The sequence below is a fragment of the Trichosurus vulpecula genome, chromosome 1, assembly GCF_011100635.1.
Source record: "Trichosurus vulpecula isolate mTriVul1 chromosome 1, mTriVul1.pri, whole genome shotgun sequence".
Lineage (NCBI taxonomy): Eukaryota > Metazoa > Chordata > Mammalia > Diprotodontia > Phalangeridae > Trichosurus > Trichosurus vulpecula.
The window spans coordinates 283272792-283287128 of record NC_050573.1 but is presented as its reverse complement, the minus strand read 5'-3'; the positions used below and the strand labels follow the sequence as shown (position 1 = coordinate 283287128).

The 14337-nt window shown below is 39.3% G+C and overlaps 1 protein-coding gene across 1 annotated transcript in view; it reads left to right on the top strand.

Moving 5' to 3' along the window:
- The window catches only part of ARFGEF1 (ADP ribosylation factor guanine nucleotide exchange factor 1), a 168887-nt gene extending 155650 nt beyond the window's left edge, over positions 1-13237 (top strand). The window contains exons 37-39 of the mRNA XM_036753413.1: positions 4096-4234; positions 6403-6520; positions 11729-13237. Of these exons, the coding sequence (XP_036609308.1) occupies positions 4096-4234; positions 6403-6520; positions 11729-11893 (422 nt within the window). The 3' untranslated portion in view covers positions 11894-13237. The remainder of the gene's footprint in view (positions 1-4095; positions 4235-6402; positions 6521-11728) is intronic.
- Positions 13238-14337: the final 1100 nt, after the last annotated feature.

Below are 14337 nucleotides of genomic sequence, written 5' to 3'. Positions count from 1 at the left end.
ATATGTTTAATATGATCATATGTATGTAGCCTATATCATTGCATGCTGTCTTGGGAGAAGGATGTATCAGTAAGGCAATAAACACAACATCAATAATCGTGAATATGCCTATGTAGTTCTGTATCACAAAGTATGAGAGACTCTCCACAAAGAAGGTAGAAGAAGTATAACATTTATTCAGACACCAGAAAACCATTTCCCATAACCAAATGTTCAGCTCCCACAGCCAGTTAACCCACTTCATCATAGCAGCAAGGAACCCAAAACACAGTATCACAACATGGAACCTCTCCATCCCAAAACCTCTCCAACCCCCTGCTGGGGTCTTCCCCAAAACTAACTCACAGTATAGCTAAGTCAGCCCATTCAGATCCAACTATCACAAGGGCAGCCATTAGCAGCCATAACTTCTCTTTCTCTCTCTCTGTCCCTCTTCCCCCTCCCCCCCCTTCCTTCCTCTCTCTCCCTCTTCCCTCCTCCCTCTCACTTCCTTTCCCCTGTGATATAACTTTCTTTTCCTATCAGGAAGCTCCTCCCACCACATGTCACTTAGGCTTCCTGTGATGTAAGCAGGTCACATGGCCTATTAATGGGTGGGAAAGGTCTTCAAATCGAAATTGCTACTACAAAGGGAAGGGAGGAAAGGGGGAATTTTAGAACTCAAAATCTTATAAAAGCAAGTATTGAAAACTAAAAATAAGTGAATAACTTTTTTTTTTTAGAAAGAATATAAAAAAATAAAGTACTTACATGCCAATTAGAGAAGAAACAAGTATTCTTTAGAAAACCTATTGTCTTCATATGGTCATTAAGAGAATACAGTTAAGACAAACAGGGTGGTTTTTGTTCTGTTTTGATGGTCTTAAGGGAAAAAAAGAAGGGAACAGGGAATGTACTAGGAAAGAAGGGGAAAGAATTTGCTATCTAATATGATCAAGGTATGGAAAGTGAGTATATAAAGATAGAGGAAGGGGCAAGGGAAATAGGACTCTTTATCTGAACAATTATACACATGTGCACATACACATTTATAGACCCACAAGAGTTTGGTACAGAAATACCTTTGACTCAACAGTGAAATAGATAAGGACATGCTGGGGGTCAGGAGGATTGAAGGTGGTTAGGATCTGTGAATCATTTAAAAAAAAAGGAAATTAAATTCCCAGGGATTAGATGATGGATCCTGAAGGAGCAGAGGAATGGAAACAGATTAGTGTGTGTCTGTGTGTGTGTGACTACTGTTAAGCATACTTCTGTCATCACCTTCTTTGGAAAGAGAGAGGTAGGCATCAAAGGAGGAAAAAAAATATGAGGCCAGTATGGAGGTGTAAGGGCAAGCAAAGTAAGACTATTTGTTGTCTTTTGTTTTGGAGTGCTTCTCAGCACTGGTGCAATCAAGTGTCTTTGATTGAGTCTTGCCTTTGTTTGTAGGAAGGCCCATACCCTTTTGCTAATTAGGTCATGTGAGGTATGAAGCCCCCAAGAGGTGTAAAGTGCTCTTAAGCCCTGGAAAAAGGTATGTATATTCTGAGGTTAGCATTTTGTTTGGGGCTCACTCATTGGAAGAGTGTTGGTGTAGAGACTCTGAGTGGCCCTTAAGGAGCCACCCCACCCCCACCCCCACACCCTGCCTTGAAAACCCAGATGTTGGTGCTTCTCTCTGTCTGTTAACTATGTATGTATAGCTTTGGTCAGACAGCTAGAAGTCTGTCTGTTGATTTGTGTTATTTGCTCTGCTTATATTTTTTCTATTTGTATTTGCTCTGAAGTTCAGGGTGCTAACTTTTCTCTCTGAACTAAGCGAAAGATACATGTATGTTTGATTAAAGTGAGATTGTAAACCCCTCAAAATTGCTTTCCTTAGAAAAGCAGATCAAAGAACCTGTGCTAGTAGCCCTCCTATGTGCTGGTGTTATTGGCCCTACACAGCCACAGTAGCGACAAGTAGTATTGTTGTTACAGGAGGGAAATACACAACCCAATGATTATAATTGTGAATGAAGTAAACTTGCCCATAAAATAGAAAAAGTTATCAAACTAGATTAGAAAGCAGATTGTAACCATATTGTGTACAAGAAGCTCTTTAAAAATATGCGTGTTTTCTCACTTGCCTTTTTTTTTTGGTAGTAATAACTTAAGTGATATTTTCTAACATATTAGTGTCTTCCCTGCCTGTTTAGATACTCCTTTATATGAATTAGCCACAACCACCCATTTTTTGTATGCACACAGGAAATGCAAACTGAACTCTCAGTGTTAGTATGAAAAACATAATTAGGAAGGGAAAATCTTCTGGCCCTATAAAATACAAATAATTTTTTGTGCTTTCTGCTATTTCTATCAACCTAGTTTCTTTGTAATGTGAGTTCATTATAACAAGTAATTTTTGTTCCTTCTTTGTTACAGAAAAACCTTTGTCACTTAAGACCTATAAGTAAACCAAGCCAAGAAAGAATGAGTCTGCCATTTTTTCAAAAGATGGTTTCTCCTTGAATAACATTTGCCCAGTGGAGCAGAGTTGGCACTAATGAGAATTATGTTTTTTCTCTTGTAGTTGTGTCAGTTGTATACAACTCTCTTTAACTCCATTTGGGAGTGATTGGCCATTTCCTTCTCCAGCTCATTTTACAGATGAGAAAACTGAGGCAAACAGAGTTAAGTGACTCGCCCAGAGTCACACATCTAGGAAGTGTCTGGATCTGGATTTGAACTCAGGAAAATGATTCTTCCTGATTCCAGGCCCAGCACTCTATCCACTGAGCTGCCTGTTTTTCTCTGGTCTCCATTAAAGTCCTTTGGTAACACAAATATGAGCTAGAAATGTAAGCTCTGGGAGGTGCTTCTATTTGCAAAAGGCAGTCACATAGGTCCTACCAACAAACAGATTGTATCTCTTTCTCCAGAAGACCAGCTGAACTAAATTTAGAGAAGCTAATCCCATTTTGGATTCTTTAGCCAGAGCTGAAACTCTCAAAAGACTTGTCTGTCAAATTGCCTACAGTTCTCAGACATAGCCTTCTGTCTTCCATATCTGTGCTTTTGTGCTATCTGTCCCCCAGCAGCTGATGTGTTTTCTCTTATCAACTTCTACCTCTTGGAATCCCTCATTAGCTTCCAGATTCAGGACAAACACAACAACAACAAATACCACCATCTGCATAAGGCCTTCTTTGTCCTCCCACACTGCTAGTGGCTTCCCTCCCCCAGTGTTACCTTGTATCTGTCTGCTTTGTATATGTTCTGTACATACCTATATATATGTATGGTAGCTTCTCTTCCCCCTTTTTTAGAATGTAAGCCCATTGAAGGCAGGGATTATTTCTCATTTTTCTTTGCATCCTTTGAAAACCTTTACTACTTAAGACCTGTAAGCAAACCAAGCCAAGAAAGAATGAATCTGTCATTTTTTCATTCATATTCAAAGGTTTGTATCCATGTAGGCTAGCGTACTGCCTATACGAGGTCAGTACTGAATAATGCTTGTCAGAAGTCTGGGTCAATAAAAGCAATATCTATAGTATTCAAGCTATGAAACTTTGAAATAGTGTCTTTGATGCCTTATTTTTCTATCTCTCTCCTCCCAATTCTGCTTCCTAGCTGATGTTTATCTTAATTCAACAAATATTTGTTAATGGCCTGTCTTGAGAGGTGCTTTACCAGTAAAGGATGTTCCTAGAAGCAGTCTTAGTCAGTTAATTCATATTGAAATGGGAATGACCTGTGAACCTTAACCATCCTTGAGCCTTGTGTCTTTTAAAAGTGGTTTGAAATTCTGTGCTTGAATTTCAGAAGGTAGCACAGAATAAAGTGAAGGACACAAGCAGTACTAAGACCAAAGGGCCTTTTCATCAGTGCCTGCCTGTAGGACACAGTTCTCTCCCATAGCTTTCTACTGCTCTTACTGTATTGGGGGCCGGTTAGTTGGTCAGTTTTTAGTACAGCTGAAAGCCACTTGTGCCTGTCTATTCTCCTCTAGTCTCAAAACTTGCTGAGCCTAAAATTGCTCTGGGCCTTGAAATGGACCTGTAGAAACTAGTGAATGAAAATCTTTCCATTAAAGTCAGATGACACTTGACAGTCTTTCCTTTCCTGCAGGTTTCAAAGGGAAATCTAAGCCCAATCTTCTCAAACAAGAGACTAGTAGTCTAGCATGTGGATTACGAATTCTTTTCCGAATGTACATGGACGAAAGTCGAACCAGCGCATGGGAAGAAGTCCAGCAGAGGCTCTTAAAGTAAGACCTTGATAGCAATTATGATTCTTCTAATATCCTTAGAAATATAGCAAATGTAAAAATCACTTTAAAATGTCCAGTACTTCTATCTTATATAATTTTCTCTCCTCCATCTCCATTTGTACAGGGAATAGGTTTAGTGTTGAAAATATGCCTCTGACATGCATTTATTTCCCTGCTTATCTTCAATAAGACTGTTAAAAGTCTTTACTCAGAGATTTTAAATTCAGGCCAAATGTGAAAATTTTTATCTTAAAACAGTGTTCTTGTTGCATTGGTTTTAGTGTTTACTTGTAGAGAGAACTGCCTGTGTTATTTAAATAAACCAAAGGGAATAGCAGATTTTAAATTAAGAAACCCCCATGGAGTTCACTCAGAAGTTGCTTAATGAATTGCAGTAACTCTTTTTACTGTTTTTTATCTTGAACTGAAAAATTAGGACTGACTCACTATGGTGAGCACTTCAAGGTGAATCAGTCCTGTTTCTCTAGGTTCCTGTAGGTTTTTTCCTTAAATTAAAAAGAATTCATCAGGTTCTCTTGCCTATTTTAATTCCTACATATGACAACAAATGTCTCAGAACAAATGATCTTTTGGTAAATTAGTGTCCAGGATGGGAAAGAGGAGAGACAGCCATGCTCAAAAGTTAGCTATCCAAATAAGATTTATTAAAGAATATTCTTTACAGCTAACTGAGAACTCAGAAGGTGGAAGGCATAGAAAAGGGAGGTAGGATGTTCCAAGTCCTCATCCAGCATAAATTTAATTTGCAAGAGGAATAGCAAATCCAAAGATAGCCTCTCAGTTTTCCTCTTGTGTGCAGGAAAGGTCCCATCTCTGATGTAGTAAGCACTTGCCCTCACCTTTCCTTGGTTAAATGGGGGTAAGGGATAGGATTGTAATGCTGATTTTCCTATTCCTGCTCAAGGTTCATTAAAAGGGGTACTGAAAGTCTATTATCTATAATCCTGGGTAAAATATGGGCTTGTTTGGGCCCAGAAGGGCACTTACTTCTGGACTCAGGTTTTTGGAGACAGAAGAGATCTTCTTGGCTAGGTAAAGGGGTATAATGCAAAAAATAATTAAACACAATTAAAATAGGCATGCAAATAATAAATAAATGGTATAGACACAAGTGTCTAGTCAGAAAACAAGCATGTTACTCCCTTGCTCAGTAAACTCCACTCCATATTTTATTACCTGTAGAATTAAATATAGATTCTCTTGTGTAGCATTAAAGCTCTTCCAAACCTGGTGCCAACATACCTTTCCAGGCTCCTGACACAATATTCCTGTTCATGGACTAGCCAAAGTGGCCACCTTACTGTTTCTCCCATGTCACACTCGTCCCCTTCCTTTGCTTCGGGGGTTCCCCATTACTCACAGTTGCAATGCCCATCTCCTCCTCTCCTTTACTTGTTAGAGCTTTCAAAGGTCAACCCCAAAGGCCACTCCTCCCCCATGAAGCCCGAGATGAGCAACCTCCTCACCTTTGGGAGCCCTCCCCTGTCCAAAAAACTACTGCATTGATTTTACCAATACTACCTAGTACCTAACACAATACTTGGCATATAGTAGATGTTTAATAAATGCTTGTTTATTGTCAGACCTTTAGGATTCCGTGGAAATTGTCTACCTATAAACTGTTCAGCCAAACTGCTCTCCTTGATTAAAATCAATTAACTGATTGATTTAAGGAAAAAAAAAACTCCTTACCTTCTATTTCAATATCCTATTTTTTTTTTAAACTGCAATTTCATTGGTGTCAGGAGCTCCCTGTGAAAAACTTAACTCTGCCAGAGCAGATCAGGCTTCAAAATGATAAATGACTTGTCCAGGCCCATATGAAGCCAATTATGAGTTGTGTCAGAGGCAAAGTTTGAACTCAGGTCAGTTAGTAAGCATTTATTGGGCACATTGTGTGTAGTAGACACTGCCTTCCTGGCTGTGAGGCCTACATTGAATTTTCTTTCCCTCTTCTCTCGTCTTCTTCCCTCTCTTTGTCTCTCTCCCTCTCTGCCCCTCCCTTCTCCTTTCCCCTTCTCCTGGTTTCATATTCAGTTCTACAGCAAGTATTTATTAAGTCTGCAATCTACTAAGGTGCTGAATTGGGGGGGGGGTGCGCGTGCATGTATTCTTTACATAAATTATACCTTCTCTTATTGTAGTGTCTGCAGTGAAGCACTAAGTTATTTCCTAACTCTTACATCAGAAAGTCACCGGGAAGCCTGGACTAATTTACTTCTTTTGTTTCTAACTAAAGTTCTAAAGATAAGTGACAATAGGGTAAGTATTAGATACAGAAATGTTTCTTTTGTTCCATCCTTAAAAAGTGTTTGGTTCTGGTTTTGATTATGAAAATTGATAATATTGTGAATTTGAGGAAGAAATGTCATTCTGTGGACTTGTTGCTGTTTGGATTTACTTCATAAATACCGTTCATTGCAAACCACTCCACCTCCAAAGAGGGCCTCAGGAACTGCATTTGAACAGTATTGAGGATTCCATGCAGTACCTTCCTTCCTTCCTCAGTCTTTACTGCTTCTCTAACCTGCCTCCTATATGAACTTTGCTCCTTGTCACTTGACTGTGTCATTCGGCCTTTTTAAGCACCTACTTTGTGCAGGGCACTGGGCTGCATATATCTGGAGGAGTTATAAAAATAAAAATATAAGTTCATTTGCTTAAGGAACACATAAGCATGAAAATATAATACAAATTAAAAGTAGGAAACAAGCATTTATTAAGAACTTACTATGTAGCTGGCACTGTGCTAAAATAAGCCAGGGGCCTAAAATGAGTATCAAGTACTATGATATGAGGTGAAAGAGAAATCCTTTGTAGCAGCATAATGATGAAAGGCTTCATGAAGAAGGTAGTGTTCGGCCTGGTCCTTGAAATATGGGTAGGAAATCACTGGATAGAAGTGGTGAGGGGAAACCATTGCAGGCTTAATGAAGAGCAGGAACAAGGTCTTCAGGAGAAAAGCAGGGGATGTTTTCAAGCCAGGTTGGCTTGAGTGTAGTGTACCTGAGAGGGAATAGTGTGGGGGGAAAGCTGGTAAGATAGGTTGGATCCAGATTATGAAGGGCTTCGTTAGGTTGATGAGTATATACTTTGTAGGCAATGGCAAGTGGCCAAAGGTTTTTGGCCAGTAGAATCCATCCCTGTGTTGTTAGCAATGTAAGGTGCATTGGAGAGGGAAGCAACTTGAGTTGGGGAACCTGTTGAAAGACTGGGGCATTGTCCATACAAGAGGAAAAGAGACCCTAAACTACGGTGATGCTAGTGGGAATGACCAGAGGATATGGATTTGAGAGTTATTGAGGGGGGCAGAATCAGGAAGACTTGGTGACTGTTTGGATGTGGGGGAAAACAGGAAGGGAGGTTCAGTGATGAGTCCCAGGTTAAAAACATGGGTGACTGGAAAGATGATGATGCTACAGAGAGGGAAAATCAGAAAGATTGTGGCAGCAGAAATGAGTTGGACGTATTGAGCTTGAGGCAGCAATCTTAACATCTACAAGGACATCTGTGTCATTGAGAAAGGAGAGAGTAGAGTCACTTCTACGGTGATCATTAGAGTCTCACAACAGCCCTGGGAGGGAGGTGCTGTTAGAGGCAGAGGTCAAGTGACTTGTCTGGAGTCATATCCAAGGCTCTATCGACTGTGCCACCTGCTACCTAATAAAACATGTACTTCAGAACCCATTGCCATCTCCCAAGATCCCTCAAGGAGGTTACAATCTTGTTTGAGGATTCAGCTTGTCAGTATCCTAAGTTTTTTTCCCCTAACTTCGTCAGAGTTATTGTTTTTACCAATCAGCCCAGGTCTTAACACTCTGGTATCCCTTTCAGGTTTCAAGCTGCCACTACCCATCCATGCTTATTACCTGGATCCCCAACTGTCCATCAGCTGCATAGAAAAGGCCCTAGTGCTTCCTTTATCCCCTTTTCTATTCTAATAGCACACCAAGCTCATTGCTATTTAAAGGGGACTTCTGTGGACAGCTTGGTGGTGCAGGGCTAGAGTTCCAGGCCTGGAGTCAGAAAGACTCATCTTCCTGAGTTCAGATCTGGTCTCAGACACTAGCTCTGTGACCCTGAGCAAGTCATTTAACCCTGTTTAACGCAATTTCCTCACCTGCTAAATGAGAAGGAAATGGAAAACCACTCCGGTATCACTGCCTAGAAAATTCCAAACAGTCACAAAAAGGCACAAGTGAAAATAACCGAACAGCAGCCTCACTTCTGTGGAGATGGCACAAGGGAGTAGGAGGCATCCCAACAGTTTGATGCTGGAGTTCCAGCTATATCTCCTTAGCTCCTTGTTGCCATAGAATTCTCATAAACAATTCGAACCTTGATATTTCAGCTTAACTCCAAGTGCCAAAACTGTCTTCTCAGCCTTCTGTCATGTGGCCCTCGGTGGGGAATTCAGGAATACGGGCATACATGGGAATATGGCCTTACTGTTCTCTATCCTGATCATCTTTTGTCACCGTCCCCCTCATCCATTATCATATACAACACTTTCCTCATCACTCCTAGCCAGACGGTAACCAGGTCTGTTGCTTCTACTTCCAGGGTATCTCCCACCTTCTTCCCATTATCACCCTCCTCTTACTACCCTCTGGTCTATCATAGTACTCAACTAACAAGTCTTCCCATCTCCACTTTCTCCCATCTCCAATTCTTCCTTCATCCAGCCGCCACACTAACCTTTGTTCAGCATCAGTGTGAGCATATCAGGCTTCTGCTCAAAAAACCCTCCCCGTCTCCTCAGTGCTTACCAAGTAAGGTTTAGAGATTGCTTTGTCTGGACCTTCACAATATGGTATCCCTCAATATTTCCACATTTATCTCATTCTTCTCCCTATGATGTATCCATCCTGCCAAACTGAACTCCTGTCTCAGGAGCCTGCAAGTGTGCTTTTCTGTCTTTACCTTAATGCCGCTTTTTATGCCTTGAGCAAACTCCCCCTCTCTTCCCCTTCACCTAGTAAATTCCTAATGATCCTTCTAAAATACATGCTGCAGGAAGGTTTTTCTTTTTTTTTTTTTAAGGGGCCCTTCCCTCCCATGGACTTTACCTTTTGTTTTTAACCTACATCACACTTAACTGTATGTTATATGTATTTAGGTGTATGACTTAATCTAAACTTTTTATGTCTTTCAGCCCCTTTCATATTGACCATGTATAGGAGATGATTTGTTTATGAGATATTTGTAAAAAGTGCTTAGGCACAGGGGCTGGAACATAGTAGGCTCCTTTTCATGAACCCAAAGCTACTTGACTAGAGTTTCAGGAGCTTTTCCATCTTTTACCTCTTTTGGAGTGATCTAGCCCCAACAGAGGCTGCTTTGCTCACGTCTTGTTCTGACTGGCCCTCTTAAGCAAATTTTTGTAGGCCAGATTCTTTTTTTTTTCAGCCAGTTTAGTCCTTGATGAAAAAGTTCTCTTGCACCCACCCTTTGTTCTCTCAGCCATACGGCCTGAACATGGCTCTGCTTCTCTACTTCATGGTGGCTTCTGCCAAACTAAATTAGTTTCCCATTCAAAACTTTACCCACTGGCTGAGCCAGTATTACAAAAAGACCAATACAAAGAAGTGAGTAGCTCCCTAGCATAGCTAAGGATCCAGTCACTTTTACATATGAGTTGCCTGTCTCAGCAGGTTCCCTCTTGCTAAGGGGTACATCCTGAAAACATAACTATGATAACTTATAGCCAAAAAAAACCCCCACCATAAAGTCATTAACGTATTTTGTTGCCTCTCTCCCCATACAACTTCTTGAGTAATTTTGCCCCATTCACAATAGATCAGTGGAGAGCAGGCTGGAAATTCTAGGGAGCAATGTCTAGTGAATCTCAAAAGTGGCAAACTATGGAGCCATGAGCTAAAGCAAGGAAGGGGCTTAGGGGAACAGGAAGAAGTCTGGGAGACTGGAGGTTAAAATAAGGACAGAGAGCTGGATGGGTGAGAAAGTAGGTAGGATAGATAGGCTGGATGGGTAGTTGTGGTCTGAGACCAGAATAGAAGAAAGGTTAGCTTCTTGGAGGTGGTTGTTTCCATGTGGTGGTGAGGTCTAAAGTGTGTCTCTATCTTGGTGTAGCCCAAGTGAGGTGGAGAATGGAAGTCATTGAAATTAAGGAATTTTGCAGAAGTTTGAGGAGATCCTCAACTTGACTTTAAATCCGAGGGCTGGCCTTGGGTGTGGGATAGAGAACAAAAGTCACCTATTAGGTGCTAAAATCTTTGTGGAGGAGGACTGGTTACTGTTACACCTGGAATTAAAAGACTAGTGTATAAACAGATTTATGGTGTTTTATCATGAGTTTTATACCAAAACAGAAAATCATTTGTAAGCTATAGCAGGGAAGGAAATAGGTTTGTTTGAAAGTAGCAGGCATTCAATGATTCTGCATTTAAATCCAGGAGTAACTTACCCAAATGTGGCTTCTCACCTGTGATTCTTATGAGAAGAGTACTTCAGCTTGAATTTTGATGTGTCTAAAGGCACAGTAAAGGGATGGAGGATAAAAAGGAAGGTGACCAGTTGCTAAATAAAGTCAAAGGGGAGATTTGGAGAGTGACCCTGGAGATAAGTAGACTGCAGCCAGAAGGAGAACAATAGTATAGTCAATCAGTCACTTAAGGCAGTCCCCTCCGAATGAAAGTCTGGAGCTGCTCCAAGGTATACAGAAGTTAAAGCAAAGTATTAAGGAACATACAGCCTAGGTACAGGCAGAGTGTTTTATCCAAATATAAGAATAGAAAGGCAGTTTGATGTAGTAGAGTAGACTTAGGAAGACCTTGACTAAAGTCCCGCCTGTGATACATGCTAGCTCTGTAGCGATGGGCAAGTTGTTTATACCCGGTGCTCTGAACACCTCTCTCAGGATTATAATTTTGTTGGACAAAAAAACCAAAAAAAAAGATTTTTAAAAAAACCTTTTGCTTGTTTTGTGGTTTGGGGTAATTAAGTATTTCATACATTCCCATGAAAATCTTATAGATCAATTTAAGAGAACATGGGTATATGCATTTGTCATTTCATGTTTTACCTGGCCAAATGGCACAAGATTTTGGCAAAATATTTTAAAACTTTAATGAAAAACCTAAATGATCCAACTTACACATAAAATATACAAAAAGCTATAATATATCCATAGTTTTTTTTTTTTACTTTCTCTAAATACTAAGGAAAATCATTAAATTTATTATAGGGGAAAAATAAAGTTATTTATTTTATAAAATAAGACTTTTAAAAGAAAAAACGTATTGAAATTTAGTTTTACAGTCACAGTAAATTCTGCAAACACTGGAAATTTTTTTTAAAAAACAATCTACGTTGTCATTGTACATTCAGCAGATCCTTCAACTCTCACCTAGATTTATCAGTCCTTACAATCTTTAGTTTTGCAAATATATTTATAACAATCTGTTTGAATCCTAGCAATGCTAAATGTTAAAATCATTTTTCCCCCAGTTCAAAGCGCATGCATCATTCTACTACCCTCTCTTGTGTGAAATTATGCAATTTGACCTGATTCCTGAACTTCGAGCTGTCCTCCGGAGGTTTTTTCTTCGTATTGGAGTAGTTTTTCAGATATCACAACCACCTGAACAAGAGCTTGGAACAAGCAAGCACTGATGGTAACAATATTACTCTGTTAGAGTTTATATCCTTCAGCTCTTTCCAAGGACTATGGAGCTAAGGTTTCCAGTTTGGAAAATGCCTTCTTTGTATGGCAGCATGTTTCTATGGTTTGACGGTACAGGCGTATAGAACTGTAACTCAGACTTGCAACAAACACTCCATCTAATACTTTTCAGTTATCTGATGGATTATCTCTGATTGTCTTGTTGGGCTCATGTTGAGCTTAGAGCCTGTTTTCAGCACAGTGTGTCAGTATGTGCTATGATACCCTCCTTTGTTCTAGACAGCAGGGTAGCCACAGGTGTTTATGGCAAGTATGAAGAGTAAAATTTACCCAAAGAACTAACTATACATGTAAAGGCTTGAACTTCTGCAAGAAGTACAACTCAGGAGAGCTGTATTTTGAAGGATAAAATGTTTATAATTGGGGGGAAAAGAGAAAATTATTGTTCACGGTAAAAGATATTTAGCAACTATGGTATTCTTATTCTGAAGATTTTTGCACACTCAGGCTACCTGAGATATTGGTAATCATCCTTCTGTGAAAAAAAATGTACAGAGATGCAGGTCTGTAATATAAAACCTTAACATTATATAGTTCTTCCTGCATTAGTTTATTTTATTTCTTTATTTTCTTATTCATTTGCTAAAGACCCATAATATTTTGTTTATCAGATGCACTAGAAGTTTGGGTTGATACTTGTTTTGTTTTTGTTTTGTGGGATCTTTTTTATTTCTCCCAATGCAGTGAAAATTTTGGGGTGGGGGGCTGGGGAATTATAGCCCAGAAGCTACCATTGCTGACTCTTATCAAAAACAGAGGTAGAATAATATCACTACTGACATAACTACCTGTAACATACTTGTGTTAGGGCTTTTAAACATGAGCCATTAAAAGTATGATCCTTCAAGGACTGGAACTTGAATCACTGAAAAAACAAGTCTAGGTTGTGTCTGCTGTCACAATTTTTTTTTTTATTTTTGGGGGGGTGGGGATTGATGTAGATTTCACTCTATGTACAGAATTTAATGTTGAATATATTAAAGTAACAAATCTGGCATGGTTTGAGTGAGGATGGTTAGATTTATTGGAAATGTATTCATACTGTGAATTGTGCTCTGATGGCTTAAAAAAGACAAGATTGTCAAGCATTCTGTATTAACAGTGGATGTAGAAAATTTTTTCAGACGGATAAAATATATATGGTACAGATATGTAAAGTTTTTTATGTAAAAATTCTGTACAACTTTCTGTACAATATTGGTTCTCATCTGGCATATTCTAATCAGGTTATAGGTCAATAAAGTTTTTGAATTCTTTCATCAGTGCAATCAAAACCAGTGTAATCTACAGAAACTTGTTTCATTGACTCTGATTTTTAACTGAATATCAAGAACTATAAAACCGTTATTTTAAGTTGTAGTTCAGAATACATTTTATTCGCTCTAGATACTTTGGATCCCCTCCCACATACTCCTGCCTTCACCACATCGTGCCTCCCGAAGGCTTAAACTTGGCAAATTAAAGGCAGTTATAACTGTTTTTACCTCTTTTGTGTATGAGCAACTGAGAACCCAGAGTAAGGCTGACAGCCTACCAGAGACTTGCTAATACATCAGTAATGCAAAACCATCTCTTCACATGGTGCTTTTCCTTCAGGGTCCAAGTGTTAGAGACATTCTCAATTATATTCCTTTGTAGGAGGCTCAATAAATATTTGTTGAACAAATAAATAAATGTGTAAAATGGGTTTGTTGAAGTTGTTCATAACAAAGTTGGACAGAGAGCCACAGGACTTCCACCTCATTGTCTGACTCCACGTATTTATAAGATGTGATAGAGGATAGTCTTTCCAGTGTTCGCTCTCCTCCCTCAAGTGAAATTTAAATAGCCATTTTTAAAAGTGCTGCAATGTAACCGTGAATCAGAGATTAGGTTCTTAGTCACCACATATCCCAACTAAAACGTCCTTTGCAAGCTTCAGGCTTCTAATTAATTTAGATAGTGAAACCAGGATTTAGATATAGGGGAGAGGAATTTATGGTTACACTAAATTGTTAAGAGGACAGAATTCCTTTTCCTCTTCAGTCACAGTAGGATGTTGCTTTGAGGATACTTTGTTTAAAGTGAAGATGTGTGCTAGAGAGGCCTTCTGGCCCGAGTTTTACCTACCACATTATCTCCTAGGTAGTACATGTTAAAATAATAAATATTTGGATTGGGATATAGTCTTTTCTTCTAGTCAATCATGCCCCTTGCTCAAAAAGCCCAGATTGGTTATGAAGATGGCTCAGAGTTTATTGCACTGTCTTGCATTCTAAATAATCTATTTAACAAAAGTCAGAAGCATTATGTCACCTCCTGTTTGAAATTAATATTCTTTGAAGGCTAGCTATAGACTGGTCTTGTCCAGTCGATCCATTCATTGCCAACATGG